This window comes from Petaurus breviceps, unplaced genomic scaffold (genome assembly GCF_028583685.1).
Source record: "Petaurus breviceps papuanus isolate PSGF00001 unplaced genomic scaffold, PetGlider_PUasm1.0 90895, whole genome shotgun sequence".
Classification (NCBI taxonomy): Eukaryota; Metazoa; Chordata; class Mammalia; order Diprotodontia; family Petauridae; genus Petaurus; species Petaurus breviceps.
The window spans coordinates 31,990,875-32,012,824 of NW_027187372.1; the positions used below are offsets into that span (position 1 = coordinate 31,990,875).

At 38.0% G+C, this 21,950-nt stretch overlaps 1 protein-coding gene across 3 annotated transcripts in view; it reads right to left on the reverse strand.

The window, feature by feature from the left end:
* Window positions 1-10,667: 10,667 nt before the first annotated feature.
* LOC138151173 (nuclear ubiquitous casein and cyclin-dependent kinase substrate 1) overlaps window positions 10,668-21,950 on the reverse strand; it is a 77,678-nt gene continuing 66,395 nt past the window's right edge. For 2 of the 3 annotated variants that reach the window (XM_069074691.1, XM_069074693.1), the window contains 4 exons: window positions 21,646-21,701; window positions 18,882-19,034; window positions 18,083-18,232; window positions 10,668-16,534 (listed from right to left, as the gene is read on the reverse strand). In XM_069074691.1, the coding sequence (XP_068930792.1) occupies window positions 16,335-16,534; window positions 18,083-18,232; window positions 18,882-19,034; window positions 21,646-21,701 (559 nt within the window). In that variant the 3' untranslated portion in view covers window positions 10,668-16,334. The remainder of the gene's footprint in view (window positions 16,535-18,082; window positions 18,233-18,881; window positions 19,035-21,645; window positions 21,702-21,950) is intronic. The other variant, XM_069074692.1, reaches the window with a different exon arrangement.

Consider the following 21,950-nt stretch of genomic DNA (forward strand, 5'->3'; position numbering starts at 1 on the left):
CACCCGGGTGAATAAAAAAACCTTTAGAATCAGTAGTTTCCATACACTGAAAACCATGAAGGTTTTCAGAACTTCCATGTTGGAAGGGACTTCAGAGGTCATCTACCTCGCCAAGAATCCTGGAGTCAGAGGACCTGGTTTCATATCTTTCTGCCACTTAACTACTGGTATGACTTTTGGGCAAGTCATTTAAATGTTTCTTGTCCTCAGTTTCCTTATCTGTAAAATAAGGGGTCTCTAGAGGCTTCCAGAACTAAGTCTATGATCCCCAGCATAGTCAAACCTTCAAGTCAGACTTCAAATGAGGGGGGAACTTACTACCTCCTAAGCCAGGCCAATCTGAAAAGCTTTATTAGCAAATTTCTCCTGACATCATGTCTAAAGCCCATCCCTTCTGCAACCTCAACCCATCTCTACTTAGTTCAGTCCTCTGGGGCCAGGAAGAACAGTCTAATCCATCTTCTGAAGAATAGCACTTCCAACTGAATACAAAGATCACATCCCCTGTAAGCCATCTTTTCTCCAAGCTAAGCCACCCTAGGTCCTCACATGACATCATTGTACCATGGTAGTGTTGCTTTGGATACACTACCTACCATGGGGTGTGCCTGCCATATCCAGTCTGCCTCAGGCTTTAGTTCAGGGATGGACAGAGCTGGAATCAATGCTACCCTTGTCCTGCCTCGGCCTAGCTGTTCCATCAGTTAGTCAATCAACAAACATTAACAAAGCACATTTGTTTCAGGGACAGTGCTAAGTGTTGGGGATACCAAGATATAAAATCAGTTAATAAGCATTTATTATGTGGCTAATATGTGGTAGGCACCATGCTAAGCACTGGGGATAATATGAAAGCCCTAGCCTTTCAAAGTCTAGTCCACGCTAATGAGCCTCATGAAGCCCTTTTTAGGCCAGTGTTGAGACAGAGCAAAGGAAAAGGCCAGTGGGTTCTGGAAGTCCTAAAAAGAAAGCTGCTTTCCCTGAATTCTTGTGACCTCAACAAGGGACAGGGGCTTAATCTTTTTTGTTTTTTGTTAATGTCAGTGAAATCTATGGATCCTTTCTCATAATGTTTTTAAATATATACAATAAAACACAAAGGACTACAAAGGAAACCAATTATACTGAAAGTTATAAAAATATTTTTAAAGAGTTCATGTAGACCCTGGCTCTTGGATAAACCCTTTGAACAGGAAACCTACAACTGTGAATCACTAGGAAACATTCCCACAAACCAACAGTTTTCTGGCTAATGTGCATCATTCATTCCCCTACACGAATCCCCTATTGCCCAGGGAGAATACAAAACCCCCAGGTCCCTAGATATCTATTATCAAGTCAGTGGGTGTTATATCAACTTTCACCCAACTCATTCAACTTCCACTGACTGAATCCTAATAAGGGTTGGGTGAGGGAAGCAGCAAAACAGATAAAAAGACATTTCTTTAAAGTAAACAGCAGTCCTGTTTACCCAGGCAATGTAAGCCTCTTGGTGTGTTTACTCTAAAACGTTTACATAGTTCTAGAAAAAAGTCAAAGCAGCTGGACTTGGAGGGGAAATCTTAGTACCTCTCCCTACTCAGTATGGTGGGCCTGGGGAAATCAGCAAGACCCCTGGAAGCAAAAGTCAGGAAAAGATATGGCACCCTGAAATGGAACTCAACTATATCATCTGAGAAGCAATGAGTACCTGGGCCTTTCCTGAGCAATGAGTTCAATGACCACTTGCAATGTCTTACAGCTGGCAGTGCAAAATGAACTTTTCAACAGGTTATATACTCCTTCTTTCTACCTCTAAACCCAACTCTTGTGGGTCTATCCTATATCGGAAAGTGGTGTGTCAAATGAGGAATGAAGAGGCTGACACCTCATTTGAACAGCAAGAGGTCTTACAATAAAGGCTGTGGACCAGAGTTGTAAGTTTAAATTCCAGTGCCTCCTGAAAAAAAAAGAAAGAAAAAAAATTCAAAGAGCACCCAATGATGGGCATCTCCCATGAATCCTGGGTATTCTCCTGTTCACTGTTGGGGCTGTTAGGCAGCAGTTCTATTTACCTGTCTGACAAAGGGCATCCTATTTCATCCATCCCTAATACTGCAGCTTTATCCTAAGTCACAGAGCCCTTGGCTCCCTGAAGTCCTTTATGATTTAGTTAGAGGGGACTTTTGATCTAATCCAACCCCTTCATCACAGATGAAGCACTTAGCACAGTCCCTGTCACACAGGGGGTGTTTAATACTTATTGTTTGACTGAAATGAGAAAATACCCTGAGAGATGAGTGACTTGTCCAAAGTAAAACCTAAGTAGCAAAACTTCTATTTCAACTAACCCCCAGGTCTTCTCACTCCAAACATAGAGAAAGCTTTCCTTTACTCACACTTTGCTGCTGAATTTAACTACCTTTCATTTTAGAGGAAAAAACTGTAGTGTTTGAGAGCTGTACAGACCTGAGACCTTGGAAAAGAGAAACTCACTTATTTCCAAACAATTCTGTAACTCACCCTTAACCTATCTTCCTTAGGAAAAATTCCTGCTAAGCACAAATTCATACATCAAGGATATCTTGATAGACCCTGAGGCTTTTCACAAAGTATAACTTTCTTAGGAAGGGACAGAAGGGCAAGGGACATGTATTTGGGGAAGCAGGGGGAGACGTCCAGTGCAAGTTGATGGGCTTCCTCAGATTTGACCTACCCCCTTCAAGGCTCTAAGCACTGAGGTACTAAAGCAAAGATATTTAACCTGGGGTCTATTTTTATTTTTAATTTTGATGGACTATATTTCAATAGAATTTCCTTTGTAATCCTATGTATTTTACATTATGCATTTAAAAATTATTTTGAGAAGACCTCTCTTAAGTTTCACCAGATTCCTTAAGGGGTCCATGACACAAAAAGGTTAAAAAGATCCAAGTGTTCCAGGGGAGACCCCATAACCTAGTTGTCCATGGACATGAAGTACCCATAAAGGTACTCTATTTGCTAGGTATAACATAGGACGAGAATAAATAAACAGCTAGAGCCTGAGGCAAGGCAGACAAGGAGACAGAGGAACTGAGACGTGTTGGCTTTATGAGGTCCAATTCCCATCACTCCCTTCCCTTTATTTATCTGAGGATTGCTTAATCATCCCACCCTCTATAAGAAAATAAAAGCACCTTCAGAAAAAGGTCATTTTCCTTTGCACTGAGAATGAAAGGCATTATGGTCCACGAGACTCAAGCCAGGGTTTCTCCCCTTCTGCTAACATTCAATTGGCTCCTCATCCCTTACAGGATGATTACCCAAGGCGTGGATTATCCAGGACACTTTGCTTTTATGCCTATCTACAGCTTAATTTACTGCTGGGTGACATCTCTATTAGAAGCTGAGTAGGGCAAATAAAGGGAGCTGACTCATTCAGCCAATGTTATCCCTTGTTAGAAGCACCTTGGTGAAAGAGGTGATAATGGTAAAAAATGCGTGTGTGTGTGTGTGTGTGTGTGTAAAAGTAGGGGTGTTGAAGGGATAATCTGTGGGTTTAGGTTATTTAAATTTTCTTCATCCCACCCTTGCACAAAAATTGATCTAAAACGGGTTTAAAATCATTTTTTGTGTGTTATGGATCTCATTGGTAGTCTAGTGAAGCCTATGAACTTCTTCTCAGAATAATGTTTTTAAGTCATAAAATATATAGGAAAGCAATTATCTATCTTTTAAACAAGTTCATGGACTACAGGTTAAGAATCCCTGACCTAACGGGGAGGCTCACTGGCCCTGGAGTCAGAAGGACCGGAGTTCAAATCCAGCCTCAGACACTTACACAAAAAAACCAGCCATGTGACCTTGCGCAAGTCACTTAACCCCAATTGCCCCTCTAAAAAAAAAAAAAATCCCTCACCTAGAATGAAACAACTCTTCATAAAATACACAAACAATAGTTTGTATTACAAGAAAAGGTGATGATGGGAGGGAGCACTCCACTTCTTCCATACAGGCAGAGGAAACATCTGGGCACTGAGAAAAATTATTTTCTAGAATGATACATAGGGACAAAGGAGACGGATTTGGTCAACATGACTTAAAAAGCCTTAAAAAGTATGTGATAATTGCCTGGTATGAGTAATAACACCCTTAGCCAACCGGCTTTGTTTGATGAGACAAGATGGTGGGAATCTGAACAAGCTGATGTCTTGGCATAGTTTTACTTGCCCTTCTATATGGGGCAGAAGGGCCTCCATGCCTATTCCTCATATACACAATCTGATGCAGTTCCCATGGGGTTCCTTTACTAGCCTCCCTACTCCCTCCCATCACACTAAGTAAAAAATGATGATAAGGAAGCTAAATTTGAGGCTTATGCAACAGAAATCCACTTTTAAAAACAAAAACCTTAACTGGAACAGGGAGACAACAGAGCTATTGAGGAAGTATTCTAACAGAATTTGGAGGTAGGAATTCAGGGTTCTTAAGTCTGCTTTTCCACAGGCCCACTGGGGGTAAACTAGTTTAATTTAGTGTTAGCCCTTTTCAGCTAATTTACTCACTACACAAAAATACTGTGAAATGAAACGTTCCCGGGAAAGTATGGCCAGCCTGTCTCTAAAGTTAGTCATACTAATACTATTCTTAAGGAACAGAGACAGTTCTCACGACCCTAAATTGACATCTATCCAAAACTCTTGATGCGGGGCAGGGTTTGTCTTGTACAACATTAACAGGACCAGCAATGGTAATTGGGTTGATAATGTGAAAACTTCACCAAGGTCAAGTGGCCAGTTCTATCTCCATAAGCAAGATAACATGACAACGGAAACTTTTGGTTTCTGAGAACTATTATCTTATCTGTCCAAGAACAAAAATGTTATTAAAATCTGACAGAAAGAAGATAGCAGGCTCCTGATCAACTTAGGAGTATTTTTGCACATTCTGACCATTATGCAATTCTTGCATAAATCAAACTTGGCACTTTTTATATTTTTTAAAACCACCAAACCTCATTCTCTGTCTGGAGAAACTGGTTTCATTTTCTCCACCACTCTAGCTAGGGTTAATGTGCTACAAATTTGTAAGAAAATAAGGTCCAATTTTTTGTTTAATCTCAACATTGATAAAAACACATTGTAATCTTACTATAAATATTACTTACTATGGAACAGAATTCAGTGTAACATGGGGTCACGTTGGACTGTCAGTCCAAGATTTTGTTACCAAAGAGAACTTAGGAGTTAAGTTTTTGCTTCTAAGTAAAGAAGTCCCAGTATATGAACCCCAAGGACAGCATTATATTAAAGCTCTGAAGTAACAATGACATGAGTGGGCCAGATTCCACGGTCTATATCAAGCCAAATTATCTAGACTTTCTGACAACTGAATTAATGAGGTCAGTTTTATGAGATATACTTATCTCCATGGAATCAACTTCGAAATGTTAGGGTTACAAAAATAAGCCCTCTTTCATCATACATAAAAAGGTAATGCTATTGACATTCACTCTGAACAGTTTAGTTCCTAATCCTGCTCTCCTCCTTTCCCATCCCCCTCAAATAAGGTGATGGGTCACAGTCCTTTACCTGATCTCTGTGATCACAGACCTGAAATGTGTCCCTAAGGTTAAGAAATGCTGGTTGTGAGTGCAAGTGTCTTTTCTTTCTGCCCAAAGTGCACTCAACCATCATGTTTCATACTCTTAACCAAGCTTGACAATTTATGCTGGAGAAAACAACCTGAACATAGTATAAGTGACTTAGAAGTAAATTATGCTCCTGTCCCTCCCCAAAATGTGAATTGGGTTAAAATTTACCCCACTGCAGCAGTGTTCCTACTAATGAATAAACTCATTTGTGCTTCAGTGAGAAAAGGGCCAAAGTGCTTCAGGAATGAAATACTGGCCCAGGGCAGTTGGGCTGCCTAAAGGAACATCATTAGTCTCCTTCATCTTGGAAGCTGTCACTGTTCATCATACCAACTTGTAATTCAAAGAGACTATTCCCAAGGAGCTCAAAGCACATTACAGACATTACCTCATTCTCACAATGGCCCTTTGAGGTAGGGTGTAGCCAGTCCGTTCTTACTATCCCCATTGTTCAAGGGGGAAAACAGGCATAAGAGTCTGTAACTTACCTAGGGTCACATGGCAATCCATGGGGTCTGGTTGCTTGGGTTCAATCTCCTGACCCTGTCTTCACCTACTATGAGTCACTTGACTTCTCAAAAGATCATGAGGTAAAAAAAAAAAAATTTCAAAAACCATCTATACATGGAACCAAATCCTTTAAGTAATATTCTAAGGGGCAAGACTTACAACTTGTTTTTGTTGATCCTATCCCTTCCTCTACATGCCTGGTGAATTTTAAGCAATATAAGTATTAGGGATCGACAGAGGTAAATACTTTCAAGATTAGAAGCTTCAGAAATTCTCATTTGGTTAAACTTGATGACTTTAAGTTGTACTCTAAGTACACTGACCTATTTTTCTTTCTTTGTATAAGGGAGGAGCATGAACACTTTTGTTGTGTTCCCAAATGGACTTAACTCCCCCTGGGTAAGTACTACCTCCTTCTTTGGCATTCTTCCCTGTCAGGGCACTTTGTGTTAACTAATGCAAACATCTGGGGCAGGGTCTCACAGACAAGGTCCTAAGCCTACTTTGAGTGTGTGGGAAGACAGGGCAGGAGATGGAAAACTTCGACCACCCCAAGACTCAGCCATGCTAATTAACTGGTACCCTATTGTGTCAGAATTGTAGAAACCACCACCCTCTGTAACTGAATACTGTCCACAAGGAGCCATACCATAAACTCCCTGCAACAAAGGATTGGAACCAAAGTTCTATGTGGTTTGAAATTAAAAAAAAAAAGTTAAGCTGAACTCAATTCTGTGTATCACTCTAAGTGGTGGGCTTCCTATCCATATCTCTGACTACCCAGTTTAATAGATTTTCTTTAAAAAACACCAACCCCATGAAAACCAATTGATTTTATTCACCTCATTTATACAGAGAGAAAAAGAGTCAGAGACAAAGAAAGGAGATACAGGGATAGTGGTGAAGTAGGGCAAAGGCAGGGCTGAAAAGAGGAAGAGAAAAAGAGGGAGGAGGTGAGTCTTTGCAACTGAGCCATGATATGCATTACATATGAAGCTACTGGCTCTGATTCTAGCTACAAAATATAATCATGGAATGGAAACTGAGTCAAAACTTCTGAAGATATTTAATAGATCCATACTACATCATTATCTTAAGAGGTGAAATTATCTTTGAATAAGAGATACTTAGTACTTTAAGGAAATAATGGGAGGAGGGGGGTGTTAAAATACATTACAATAAATGCCTAGCACACTGTAGGCACTTAGTAAATGTTTACTGAGACCCAATTTGAAACAAATCGACAAGTTCTAATGTATGTTTCTACCAGGGCATTTGCCAAAGAATAACTTTCACTATTTTATTCAGATGAAAAGCAATGTACACATGCTTTGCCACATGACCTAATTGGCTACAGTTACCAAATTGCCTAGGCTGCTTCTTTATCTCATGTAAACTACTTAAAGCCTCTCAAGAACCTCAGGAGCTCTTAAAACTGCCTGCAGGCTGCCGGCTCCTATCCTTAAACTCACCACTAGGGTATATCCTGTTCACTCCAAAGTGAAAATGGTTTCTAGAGGTTACATTGCATCCAAGCCAACATAAGGACTATCAACCACTCGGGATTTATAAATGCTCAATTATCATCCACTCTAGACATTCAACTAAAAAAAAAATAATCTCTAGGTACCAGTTTATCACTAACTATAGCAGGATCTTTAAGATTAACAGTCAAACATTTTATGTTACTACATTTGTAAAGTTATTTGCTTTAGTAGAATGAAAACACCAGTTGTACTAGCTCACCCTTTGTCCCTGATATCCCATATTTGTCACTGATATTGCTACTAAAGCAAGGGGGCACACTCACAAGTGATGTGATTGTTGCCACTGGGGACCTAGGTCAAAGTTGGGGACAATTGATACCTCAGCTTCACACTATATTAAGCTGACTGAGGGGCACAGAAAGGAATGCCATCAAGACATTGAGACTTAAGACCCCTGGACAATCCTGAAACAAATTTCAGTATTGCCTCCATGCTGAACACATACTTGTGCTGTTTGTGTAACAAGTAATTCAAAAGGGCAATTTCAAAAGACAGCACCTGTTTCAAAACAGGGCTAAGAGTTCACAGCTGCTACTACTCGGGAGCTCAGCTTGTACTTGGCTTCCTCACTGTAGTCTACTTGAGAAACACCTGAATTTTAAGAAAGGGCCATCTGAGTTAGCTATTTTGGACCAGGTACCTTTCAAATGTTGGGTGCAGAATGCTATAGGGATGCCGTGTGGACCTATTTATCATGAAACTGGGAAAAGACAGAAAGACAGAAACATCCTCTAGCACAAATATTTGACAATGCAATGGGAAAATGACTACTTTAGACTACCCTGATCAAATAAATCAAGTGAGAACATCTCCCTCTGCTGGCTAAAGATAATCCTTACATCAGACGATGAAGGTGACCTTATGCATTCCTTCTGTTAATAACGAACTCTTTTGTCTCATTAAAAATGGATCTTCACACCATCCTCAGAAAATGTACCATAACATAATTTTAAGTAATTTTAAACTTGTGTTCCTTAACGATCAGAGAGCAAGGCAATACAGATTTCCAGATCTCATCAAATTCCATAGAATCCATGATAGAAGGGAACTATAAGGTAACCTAGTTAAACCACTACAAACAGCAATTCCCACAATATAATTTCTAATAGATATTCCTTCAGTTTTTGCACTTAGGCTCTCCCAGAAGACTGGAAACCCACTACCTTCCAAGGTAGCCCATTCCACTTGTTTTTCCTTTAAGCCAAAACCTTTATTTCTGACCTCTGAATAAGTCTAATCCTTCTTCTAAGTGAAGCTCTACCAAGGCTTCATACTTCCCTTTCCATAGAACAGATTATTATTTTAAAGAGCAAAATGACCATAAAGCCTTGAGCAGGAAGGAGAACATGCAGCCTGCATGAGGCCACTTTATCAGGCTCTCAAAAATTAAAACTTGGCTTTAGTTCTAACAAGTTATAGAATGGTCTCTGTCCAAGTCTCAAGTCGCTTTGCCAAATATTAACTTTCAACTTTAAAAGATAGCCGAAATGTATACTTTGCCAAATCTGGATTCAGTCAAGTTGCAATTGTTTCTCTGCTTCACGTGCCATAAAATTCAGTGTCTCTGCTCCTGTGCATCAGTGATAACAGGAAAATTTGTGTATGCCAATTGCTGTATCTAGGGAAAAAATTATACAAGCTATAAGCAAACTTGTAGGTCCTATTCCCTTTGAGTCTGAAGTGAACTTTGACTCGGACTACACAATCCCATCCACAAATAAAAGAGAGTAAACTAACCTTGTTGGAGGACAGACAAAAGGCATTAAATCTGCAAATTACAAACTGAGTATGGTTCCCATTACAAAGAAGCACAACACTCATTCATATGGCAAAAAAAAAAAAAAAAACCCAAAACAAAACAAACTAAAGTAGACCAAGATTAAATCAGAACCAATTAACAATTCTATTAAACCAAACACTGTCATGCTCTCTATTCTAACAAACCTAGTTAGATTTCTAATAAGCTTCATCTCTTCCTCCCCTCACTCCACCCCCCACATCCAGAACACTGGATAAACGATGAACTATGGGACGTCTGAGTCAGTTAGGACACGAGTTTCAATCCTTTGTCAGACACTTAGTAGCCATGTGACAACTGGGTAGGTTCCTCTCTGTGTCCCCTTTCTCACTGTGAAGTGGGGATTGTAATAGCACCGAACTCATGGGGTTGAGTATAAAGCGCTACATAAACTTTAAAGCTCTGTACAAATAGCCATCTCAGTATTACACATTTATAGCATAAGAACCAAATGGTTCATGGGCTACAACAGCGAAGCAGGAGGGGAAAATCAGTTAAATCTTAAAGAAACAGCATTTTAATTTTAAAGCTACCTGAAGATCAAGTAAATTCCATGTGAGCATATGTAAATTATATGAAGAAACCAAAAGTCTTATCAATTTGCATATTAATTTGTATACTCAGCACTGAACCAAGCATTATTTCAAACATGCAAATGGAAGGCAGGGAGAAAATTCTCCTCAGAAAAAAAGAATCCTAGAGCATGAAAACCGAAAGGCACCCTAGGAATTGTCTAGACCAACTCATTGGTTTTACCATACAAAACTGACATGAGGAAGGTGAAAGTGATTTCCTTACTCAAGGACAAATTGTTAGTTAAGTTGGGGTTTGAACCCAATTCTACTGACTATACAGTACTTTTTTTTTTTTTAATACATCATATTCACTGCCTCAGGATTCTTGGTGTCATCAAATCCCCCTAAATTAACTCTAGAAAAGTTAAATAGCCATCTGTCCAATTGATTATCAGAAAGCATAAATTCCTCATTTTGAGACAAGACATGCTTCTCTTACTTGCCAATGACAGAGGAGGTTGCTATATGTTTATAAAGGATTACTTAGGGAACACATTTGTTTTCCAAAGCTAGGTCTTAATTAGAAATATTTTTGGAATGCCAAAGTTACCTGCTGCAGCATATCAAAAGCAAGTCACCACAAACTACCTGAGAGCATGAGAAGAAGTACACGGAGGCGCATATCTGGGTTATAAAAGCCCTTTTATAAAGCCATTTTTAAACAAAACAAAACAAAAAGTTTACAAAAGAAAAAAAAAGATACAGAAAAAGAATAACTTGCTTCATATATTCCAAAAAGAGAAAAAAAGGGGGGGGCAACAATGCCAACATGCTCAACAATTAAGGGGTTCTTTTTTGTTTTAGTCTTTTTCTTTTTAATACAAAATACAAGCAAAGGATACACATACTTAAAACAGAGCTCAGGAGCAGGTACACGGTCCTGGAAACCCCTTCAATAAAAGCAAAGCAGAATTGTTTTTCTTTTTTCTATGCAGGTACATACAGAGACTGGAATATGTAAAATTAAGTATCACAAAAGACCATCACACAATCCTACCAATGCATGTTGTATCTATAATTCACGAACATGGTCAACAAAATCATGTTCACTTCAACCCTGTTTTATTTAAAATTTTAAATCTTTTTAAATAAAGCAGTTACATTCAAACTTAACTTCCTTTGTACCATGCTGCAGGCGTCAGCATTGTCAAGGTATTGCAAGAGTGCCCAACCCTCTAGTGTTTGACCAGATTTCCAGCAATGCTGCCAAATGTGGGAAATTTGGGAAAGGATGTTATAGTCTCAGGCCACGGACAGAAGATCTCTTCTATCCCTTCTCCTCTTCATTAGATGGAAAAAGACGAGGAACTGGTGAAGAATGGTTTTGGGGGGTGTCCTTAGGGCTGGTTATGTGAAAGCCTCAAATAGGATGACAAATATTCAAGACAAATATTACCTGCAAATCATTGAGCTATGTTTGGCTAACCTGGGTGCCATTCAAGGGTTACTGCTTATTGTGAATTAAAACAAACAAAAAAAAACACACCAAAAATAACCCTTTGGAGTAGGATATGGAGGGTTTGTTGTGAAGACATGCTTATGGTAAACAAAGTAGTGCTCTTATTTACATTTTTAAAAAACAATTGATTCTGCAGAGGGAAAAAAGTAAAATTCACAAATTTCCAGAAGACAGACAGTCTTAAACTGTCAGACACAAACACACTCCCACTCACACAAAATACTTTTGGGGATTCTATACATGTTATTTGTGGCATAAGCTGAGTATTTCCCCCCACCCCACCAAAAAAAGGAAAAAAGGAACCAAAAGCCCCTAATTCTATTCCCATCCCCAACCCTTTCCCACCCAAATCTAGAAAACCCTCCCCTCACCCTGATATACAAAGCATATGCACAATGGTGGCTTTACACCTGTCACACAGAGCATGCTCAGATAGATGTCACCATTTAGGTCATTGCACTGGCATTGTGGTGGGCTGCATTAGAGGCTTTCTCCAATAGTGGTTGGATATACAAAGTCAGCAACACAGTGAACTTTGTAACTATACTTTCAGGGAAAAAAAAAATCAAGTTTTAATTTGTGGGTTTAGGATTCTGAAAGAATCTTGGTGGTAGAAAGTCCATTCCAAGGCAACTGCCATCCCTCTACACATCTCCAACAAAGAGAATGAGAAATGGTTTTTATTTTCTCTGCAGAATCTGAAAGTATATATATTTTCCTCTTTTAGGACCCAAACTGTAAGTGGTTCTAATAATTTTTCCTCAAAAAAAAAAAAAAACCCAAACCCAATTTTCGTTAATACTATGAAAAAGTTTCACACCCCACAATCAGAATGACAAGGTGAAGTAATTTTCTCTAGTTTTGAAGTAACTAGCAAGTTGTAGTATCTTTCTCTGTCCCTTTGTGAATGACTATTATCTTGCTCATTTCATCATTCATATGTATGTATGTATGTATATATGTATGAAATATCGAGAAAACAACACAAAAAACAGAACCTGGGTTTCTCATGTTTTCCCAAACTGTAAGTTTTTTTTTTTAATGCAGCCACTGAGCATGCTCAAAAAGAATAATTCAGCCTTACATTCACTCCTTATTACAACAGACACACACAGTAAAAAGAAGTCATTTTCCTCTCCCACACCTCTAACATGAGATAATCTGCTCAAGCATATGATCATTTTAAAAAGCTTTCCCAAAAGTTCCCCCATGCTAAATTCTGTTCTGGCCCTCCAAACACCCTAAAACCTGACTAAGTTGAAGCTTGTTTAAAAAAAAAAAATAGAAAAACCAGAGTGTTCTAAAATTTATCTTTGTTACTTTAATGTTTCTTAAGAAGTAAAATCAAGAAAAGCCATTAAAAATCTTTCAGTGTCATATGTTCAGCCATAGTTGTTCAGGTCTGTAAGCAGTATCAAAGACTTTTTATCTGTCTAGGAGCTCAAAATTCAACTTTGTATTGAATATTTACATGCAAACATCAATAAAGGAAACCCACAGGAAGGCAAACTATTCACAAGAATAAGCTGCTACATGAGGGTTGAGCTTGGAAGCAGCAACTACATGTGTGAAAAAATTGTTGGCCATCAAAGCTTCTTCATGGGAATCAATACAAACTTACTCCTTGAGATTAAAACAGCCCTTATAAACAATCTTATACCTCCCCTAAATGGGGTAAGATCAAAAACTTTCCTTCTTGGAATTAAAGTTATCAGGAAAAGATACAGAGGACGATGTTTTAGAAAGTAAAGTAAAATATACTGTTTCTGTTATCAAATTCACTCCCTAGGTTCAATCCCATACCTTCTGGGGAGGGAAGGTGGCACACATCTAGACTGGTTTCACAATTTTAACTGGATAAACCATCAAACACAGCATCATTTCCAGCATGTTAAGGATAACCTACAGTGTCAGAATGGGCAGCTGAAAAACATGGAAGGTAGACTTGTTTCAAAGCTAAACCCACACTAGTCAGAAAACAGTGTTCAGGGGATGATACATACCAGCACATTCATGTTTAAATAACCACCCACCTTTCAAGTGCTGCAAGTTAAAAAGACAGTGGACTCTATGTGTATGTGTACACACACACACACACACATACACACACACACACACACACACACACTCACACGCACCCCCACCCACCCCTACCTATAACCATGGACACAGCCAACCAATACAGCAAACACTAATGACTATGGTCAACTACACATACTTCCTTAAGCCAAGGTTACAGTATTAAGTACACCTCAACACTAAGCACCTAGGTTTCCAGTTTGAATTGTAACTATTCCATTAAATGGGTAGAGAATTTAAGGGAATGACTCAAGTCTGATAAAATTAAAAAAGACAGCTCAACATTTCCATGGTGAAAACATGACTTTTAGAGTATAGCTACTCCATCAGGAAATATAGGTATTTTTTTCCAGTCTATCAGAAATGCATATAACAATTTCAGCTTTTCCAGTCTAAGAATTAAACTGTTTTATAAAAGAACCCCCAACAAAAAAACCCAACCTGAATGCACAAAAGCAACCTAAAGGATAATTCTCATGTACAAGTGGATGACAGTCATACAATGACCAGAGATGTTTATGGAGAATATATTAAAAAAAAAAAACAGGTTACAATATCACAAATCGTTTTGATGTAAGCTCTGATTTAGGAAATTCTTCACCCCAGCACCAAACCCCCAGCTTAAAGAAGTAAAATTTAAGAAAAATCACAAATACTGAGAATACATGAACTCATTTTCACTTCATTAATGGAACAGAGGGCACATGGATGTATGTGTAGGGGAGCAGGAATTAGCTACTTCTGGAATGAAGCCCAGAATGAAGTTGAAGAGCCAAGTTATAAACCCCTAAAAATAGAGGTTTGCAATGGAAACACTGATATATCTTTTACCGTAGTAACACAAATGATATAAAAAAGGGAGAGGGTGTGTGTGTGTAAATGAAGGGGCTGAAACTTGCAGAAACCCATGAATGCAAATTAATCACCCTCATTATAAAGCCCACAGCTATGAATTTAATCATCATACAAAGCATTAATGTCTACACGTTTGGCTCTGCACTAGAAACTCCATGTCCTTTTTAAATGCACAAAGAGGCCATATACTACTTGGAGCATGAGCTGCTAAAAACCAAACCCTAAAAGCACCTCCTTTGTTAAGTGAGGCCTTCGTTCTGAGAACACTTGCAAGGTATTGACTAAAAGAGAAAATTCTTACAAAGGTCAAAACAAAAATATAAAACAGCAAGCAAGGTACTTGGGAGAAAATCCCAGGAAAAAAAGGAGGTTCAGTTTTTCCTTTCATTTCAAAATTTACTAGTGTATCATATCCCTACCCCTTATTTCCACCAGGACTTGAAGGAACAAAGCTCAAGGAGGTGCAGGGGCTTTCACAAAGGCCTGGAAGATAACAATTAACTGCAAATATGCCTCCTGAATGCAGAGTTGGGTCCTCCCCTTCTCTTCTAATGAACCCGTAAAACTTCAACTTTATTTGATCAATACCTAGACAGAGGGCCAACAAGTCAGGAGCAGCAGTAAGTAGTAAACCCCCATCGGGGGCAGGATGGGAGGAAGATAAACTGTAGAGGAAGAGAAACAATGTCCTAGAATAGGCATGAAGGGGTCTGTGTTCCATACTGCAGCAGGAAGTTCACAGATATACATACCACATTTCTGGGGAGAAACAGGAGGGTGGGATAGGAAAACATTCTGTTCCCAAATTGCCTTATGAATTAACCAAAGCATGACTCATGGGATCTGAGCACATGGATATGCCATAACAGAATTCCACTTCTTAAAGGAAAAAGCCCAACTCTCTGTGATTTGAGTTTCATATTAACTGGTTCTTTATTGGCTTAAAACCTAAACATTTGTCAGTTTGAGAAGAAACCCACTTTGATGTGGTGCAGCAATCTTGCTGTTAAAATCTAAATTCCTCGGTAAAATTTATTCCAAGAAAAAGAATAGATACATATTTACTTTAAAAACACATGGATATTCAGATCTGAAACAAAGTCACTTAGATTTGGATGCACTCACTCCCCTGATTTTAGGCTGAGCATCATTTAACTCCCTAAAGACCTTAGCAGGAGAAAAGGATTTCTTATTGTTCCTGTTCTCCTTGAGATGACCAGGAGTGAAATAGAATAAAACAAAAACAATAACAACAAAAAACCCACACCAAAAAGTCATGTGGCCTGGTTGTTCCCAAATGGGGTTAGAAATATGGGAAATTTAAAGTTGTATTTATATTTATCACCTTCCTGCCTAGTCAATGAAAGTTTAGATTCATGATTTTAAAAAAAAATTTTTTTTAAATATACACATTTTTGTCTTTGCTGACTGATTTTATTTTTTTTAATTCAGGAAAATAAGGAATGACCATTTTCATTTGGAATCTTTATTGTTTTCTGGATTCCTGTTCACCTTGATAACTTTTAGTAAAGTTAAAATTCCAATAAGGTTTGCCTCAAATCTTCTTGCTTCACCTGTAATAACCCTTTCATTTTTCTTTTTTTAAAGTTAGGTGGCGAATTCATCGGATATTTTGTCATGGCTTTTACTGGAGACTGGGGAGAGGGAGAGTAGCCAATAAACAAAGGTAATTTTCTCCTAAAAAAAATGAGGGGGGAAGAGGAGAAGATGCTGTTATCTCTCACCAGTGGGGGTTGGGGAGGAGACGGAAAGGGGGAAAGCATTCAAAGCCCATGAGTCAAGCCATAGCCGAAACCATGATCTACCCCTAAGTAGATTCTTTTTTTTTTCCCTCTTTTTTTTTTTTTTAAATAAAATCGCCCCAAACCATCAATTTTTAATCTTCCCCAGACTGGGCTTCATCTTCAGACCCTTCATCCCCAGACTTTTCTGGTGGAGGGCTAGCAGACTTTTTCTTTTCTGGGGGGCTTTCCGGCTCCTCATCCTCTTCTTTGGGGGAAGGAGTCTTTTCCTTTGATGCCTTTGATGCTGTGGGACGGCCCACTTTTCCTTTGCCTTTCACTGGACTTGGTGTCACTGAAAGAAAAAGAAGGAAGAATTGGGGAAGGAAACAGACTTGAAAACAAAAACAAGTCTTTCATGAGGACTAGCTACCCCCAGAAAGGAAAAATATAAAAACTCTACACAGCATTTCCCAAAGAAGACCACTAAACATTCCCAAAACCAAGATGGGAGAAAAACTGATCCTCAATTTCTAAAGTCAAGACCAGTCACAATAAATTGCTACACATTTGTTGCAATAGAAAACTACTCCACTCACAAGGATACAACCCTCCCAATCCCCACTTGCTCATCAAACTTCAGGTGGTCTTTGTTAAAGTAAAGTGCTAGATTCCCTATCTATCTCCAGGGGCAGGAGGAGCTGGGTGGACACTCTTTTTTTTAAGCAACTGGGGTTAAGTAACTTGCTCAAGGTTACACGGCCAGTTATTTCTGGGTGTGGTGCTAAGTATCTGAGCTCGGATTCGATCCCAGATCATCCTGACTCTGGAGCCGGTGCTCTTACTCACTGCATCACCTGGCTGCCCCTGGGTGGACACTTTCTAACATGGTCTCTGACCTTTGCACAAGATGGCCAGCCCATGGCCTTGGACATGTCACTATTTAGTGTAGAATTTATGTATTTCTTTACAATTTAACACGTATGATTTTATGTTCCTAGCTTTTTAATGTGTCACTGATGAAATTTTTTTGGGGGGGAGGAAGGGTAATTGGGGTTTAAGTGACTTGCCCAAGGTCACATGGTAGTAAGTGTTAAGTATCTGAGGCGACATTTGAACTCAGGTCCTCCTGACTCCAGGGCTGGTGCTCTATTCACTGCGCCACCTAGCTGTCCCCACTGAAGACCTTTTTTGAGCAATACTCCTAACCCTATTTCCCCATGGGCTTTTATTGCACAATTTTGCATAATGCTGTACTTTCTGGGAACGCATATGTTGTGTTATAGCAGAACTGATTTGACTTTGGTTCTGGCCTCAGACACTTAACACCCACACAAAAAAACTAGCTGTATAACCTTGGGCAAGTTACTCAACCCTAATTGCCCTCCAAAAGGCCAAAAAAAAAAAAAAAAGGTAAAGCCATGTAGGCTTGGAGGTAGTTAACATTCTAATTTTTATGATGTTTGCACATTTTCATGATTTCAAAATTTTACTAGTGGTTTAGGGGATGGTATTTTATCAGCAAAATCAAAATCAAATAAAATTAAATTCTAAAAGGTTTACTGATGAAATTATAATCAGATATTTTAAAGCCTCACATAATTGTTATTCCTAACTCTTGTTTATAGCCTATGGGTGCCACAAAATAAAGGCAAATGCCTTAGATTCCTGGAAGGATTATAGTTATTATTCCCTAATATATATCCTTTCCTGAACTAGACACTCATTAAGTCAAGTCTCATTTTTATAACAGCCATGAGCCTTTTGAATTTCTTGCATTCCTTTTAGGTTAGCCAGCCCAATATCAAGTCCTAATGGAGAATTTCTGCAGATGAAAGTTTTACTAGTTCTTGAATGATGATTTTTAAAAAGAGCATGTTGGCCTCCCCAATACTGAGCTCACCTGTAGCCTTTAGCCTAGGTTTGGGCATTTTCTTTTCTTTCCTTTCAGGCTTGGATTTCTTCACAATCTTTTTGTTTTTCTTTTTTGAACTTCCATAATCACTATCATCATCATCTTCCATTAGGAAGTCTTCATCACTGCCAGAATCTTCTGAGGTAAAGGAAAAATGTGGCTTAATTTATATACTGCTCCAAGTGAACAAAGGGAGATTATCAGTCTAAGAGAGCATGGAATTTGGGAGTCAAACATTCCTGGAAGTCCATATGCACAACTGACTTGTTGGATGATGCCATTGGCCCCATCTGTAAAATGGTTATGCAATGAGGTGCATGTCATGACTGACTTGAAGAGAAGATTTATAAAACCTAACACGAGTAGAAGTTGCTGCTATCAGTTAACTATAGAATACATGGCAAAAAAGAAATATGTAAGATTACCCAAACTGAGATTTATGAAACTTCTATATGCTATTAATAACACACTTACTAAATGGGGGGGAACCCCAAATCCACAAATCATCAACATATTCTTATGCGGAATTATTACTTTAAGAGCATTTTTAAGAGTAGAAGACATACATTTTTATGAGCCAGTCCTAGTCTTATGACTAAGACTAGGTACAATCTCTTAAGAGGATCGACATGTATCTAAACAGCCCTAATGGAAGCCACCAAACACCTCTAAATCTCCATTTGGTGATCCTGGGGCTCTAGGAGGGAGCATCATGGCTTTTATTTGAGGAGCTGGTGTCTTGGTATAGACATCATACAACTGATACTCCCTTTACACTTTCACTTACTCTCCTGGAATGGTGCCTCTTCTTCCTCTTCTTGTTCTTCTTCACTGCCCACGTCTTCCATGAGCATCTCTCTCTGCTTGGAAGCTGCTTTGGATGCTGCCTGGCGCTGTTGGCGAACATTTTTGTGATCTTCTTTTTCATCTTCACTGTCCTCTGTAACATTAAAGCCACAACAGTACAATGACACAAAATTCTTTGATTCCAGTGGCTCACTCAGGAAGGAAATATATTCTTAGCCAACATGGTAAAAAATTTATTCTAAGAATAAAATAAGAAGTAACAATGATTAGCCTATAAGCTTGTTAGATAAAAGGGTGTGGTCAAATCTGTTTGGTTGCATAAGCATACCAGCAGTACTTAATTTATACGCGCAAAATTTAATTCGTTTAGCTTAACTGAATAAAAAGGTCAAACCTGAAAATCCTCACTAAGTATTAACGACAATTATTCAAAAACTCCAAATTCCAAAATTCTAAAAATAATGAGCTCAAACAGTACTATCACTCCAGATAAAATACTATGAAGTATACACCAACAGACCAATGGTATCAAATTTAAATAAAAACAGGGGCCCTGCTAGCCAAATATGGATTCAGAAAACCACATATCAACATTACTTATGTGGTATTATACTTTCATTTATTGTTAAACATGTCCCAATCACATTTTAATCTAGTTTGCATGGTAGTTTTGTAGAGTTTAACACTTTTGTTGCAAACCAACATTAAAGGGGTAAACTTGAAGGAAACGAACTCCCAAAAACGGCTCTCATTTGTCTTTCCTAAAATTTTGAATCATAATAGACCGAGCTATTTTAAAGACCTGAGAATTTTAGGTTAGAAAAAGATGTTTGTGAGAATAGTAGGAAAGCAAGAGAGCATATACTTTTTTTTATAGACCTCCTTCTAAGAAGCAGCAAGAAAGAACATTTGAATTGGAGTTAAAAGATCTGATTTCAACTCCTAGTTTTGTTGTTTACTACCTAATTAACCTCCAAGAAGTTATAACCACTCAAACTCAGTTCTCATCTATAAACAGGTATGGTAATATTTGTCCTTCCTTGTCAATAGAACATATATAAAAATACTATAAACATATAAGCCCTTATTGCCAGTGCTTTAAAAATCATTAAATGTGATATACATTAAGTAAATAATATACATTATTACCAGTCTGACAACTTATTAAGCTAAGAGGTTTTTTAAAATAAATTTTACTGATGTCTTAGATTATTATAGTTATCTCCCGTATCACTCCCATATGGGAGCTATCCCACAACAAACAGTATTTTTAAAAGACAAAAGAAAAAAAGAGGAAGAAAAATCAGTACAATGGATCAAGGTCTGAAAACATGGGCAATATGTAACACCAATGGACATTCTGCCTCTACAAAAGGGTAGTGTCCTCTCATGTTAAGTAATGTTTAATATATTTATAGTTTTATTATTTATTTGTTAGATCTTAAAATAATAAAATGTCAAACTACCAATCAATGAGAAATATGTTTTTTTAATATTTATATCTTATATACCACATATATAGTATATACTTTGTATATGTATAAGGAAAACTTTTAAACTTTTCACTTAGATTAAAAATCTGGCAGTGTACAGCTGTACTGATTAAAAAGCAAAAAATAAAAGAGGTCCCTTCCACTGGCAACATACTTATTTAAAAATCATCCAAAGATTCCTGCTTAAGTTAGGCTAGCGTACTGGCTGTTGGCTCTAGGACATGGAGCCAGATATCCCTGTATTGGTGATCACCTGCAACCCATTTCCGTAGATTTGGAAGCATGTTTATTCTTTTCTAATTTGGGTTTATTTTTTTGCCTTTTTTTTTTTGGGGGGGGGGAGAGGAGAAGACAGGGCAATTGAGGTTAAATGACTAGCCTAAGACCACACAGCTAGTTAAGTATCTGAGGCCAGATTTGAACTCAGGTCCTCCTGACTCTAGGGTTGGTGCTCTATTCACTGCACCACCTGGCCACCCCTATTCTTTTCCAATTTGGTGGGTCTCTTGGGAGCATCTGCTAGCCATACCATCATCATTAACTGTGAGGTCTATCACCTTTAATGCTCAAATTTTTTTTACCAAGAGAATGAAGGATCCCCTGATACCAGTTACACAAAATTTAGTCAACCAAGCTGGTAATCATTATTAATACTAACAGAGATAGAGCATCTCATAACCTTTAGGCACTCAAGAAAATGTTAAAGAATTAAAAATTTGGTTTGTGGTACAGTTGGGAGGTGTCTCCAATAAAGCCACAAGTGAATGTCATGGGGACAGAGATCATAGGTAGAACCAAAGGATAATGAAATTTCTTTTGCATTCATAAGTATGAGAATTACACCTGGACAAAAATCAAAGTGAAAGTAATTTTTAGAAAGTAAAAGTATCTGACACGTGGGAAGTCATCAAATCCTTGTCCATGTGGTAAAAATGATAAAATGAGTATCATCATTTGAAAGCCTAGCACTGGAAAGGTAAATAAGAAAACAATATGGTTAAATTCCTTGTTGGAATAAAACTCATTCAACTCTGGTAAGAGGTGAAAAATCTTCACATCTTTTATGACAATAGCTTTCACAAAAAGTTTCTATTAGGTTAAGAAGAAGAGCCCAAACTAAATAACACAATACTTCAAGTGAAATTCTGATGAAAGTATTGAAGGTACCCTCTGGGAATACTTCTTGAGAGTGGCTTTTTAAGTGAAGAAGGGAAAAAATAATATTTCTAGTAAACCTAACTACATAAATACCTGGTGAGTGTGAATCATCCTTCTTGGTCTTCACATCTTTTTCTTCAGAGTCCTCACTGTAGATACAAAAAATCATGTTAATAATCTCTGAAAAGGTTAGGAATGACTCAAGGAAGACTAGATACTCTGGAATCTGACATGAACAGTCTTGAAGACTATCACTTTTTGTCATTAACAACTAGAAATAAAATGGATATCTGTTAATTGAGAATGGATAAACATGGCATATTAATGCAATAAAATATTACTGCTCTGTAAGAAATAATGAAAAGCATGAGAAATCTGGAAAGACTTATATGAACCTA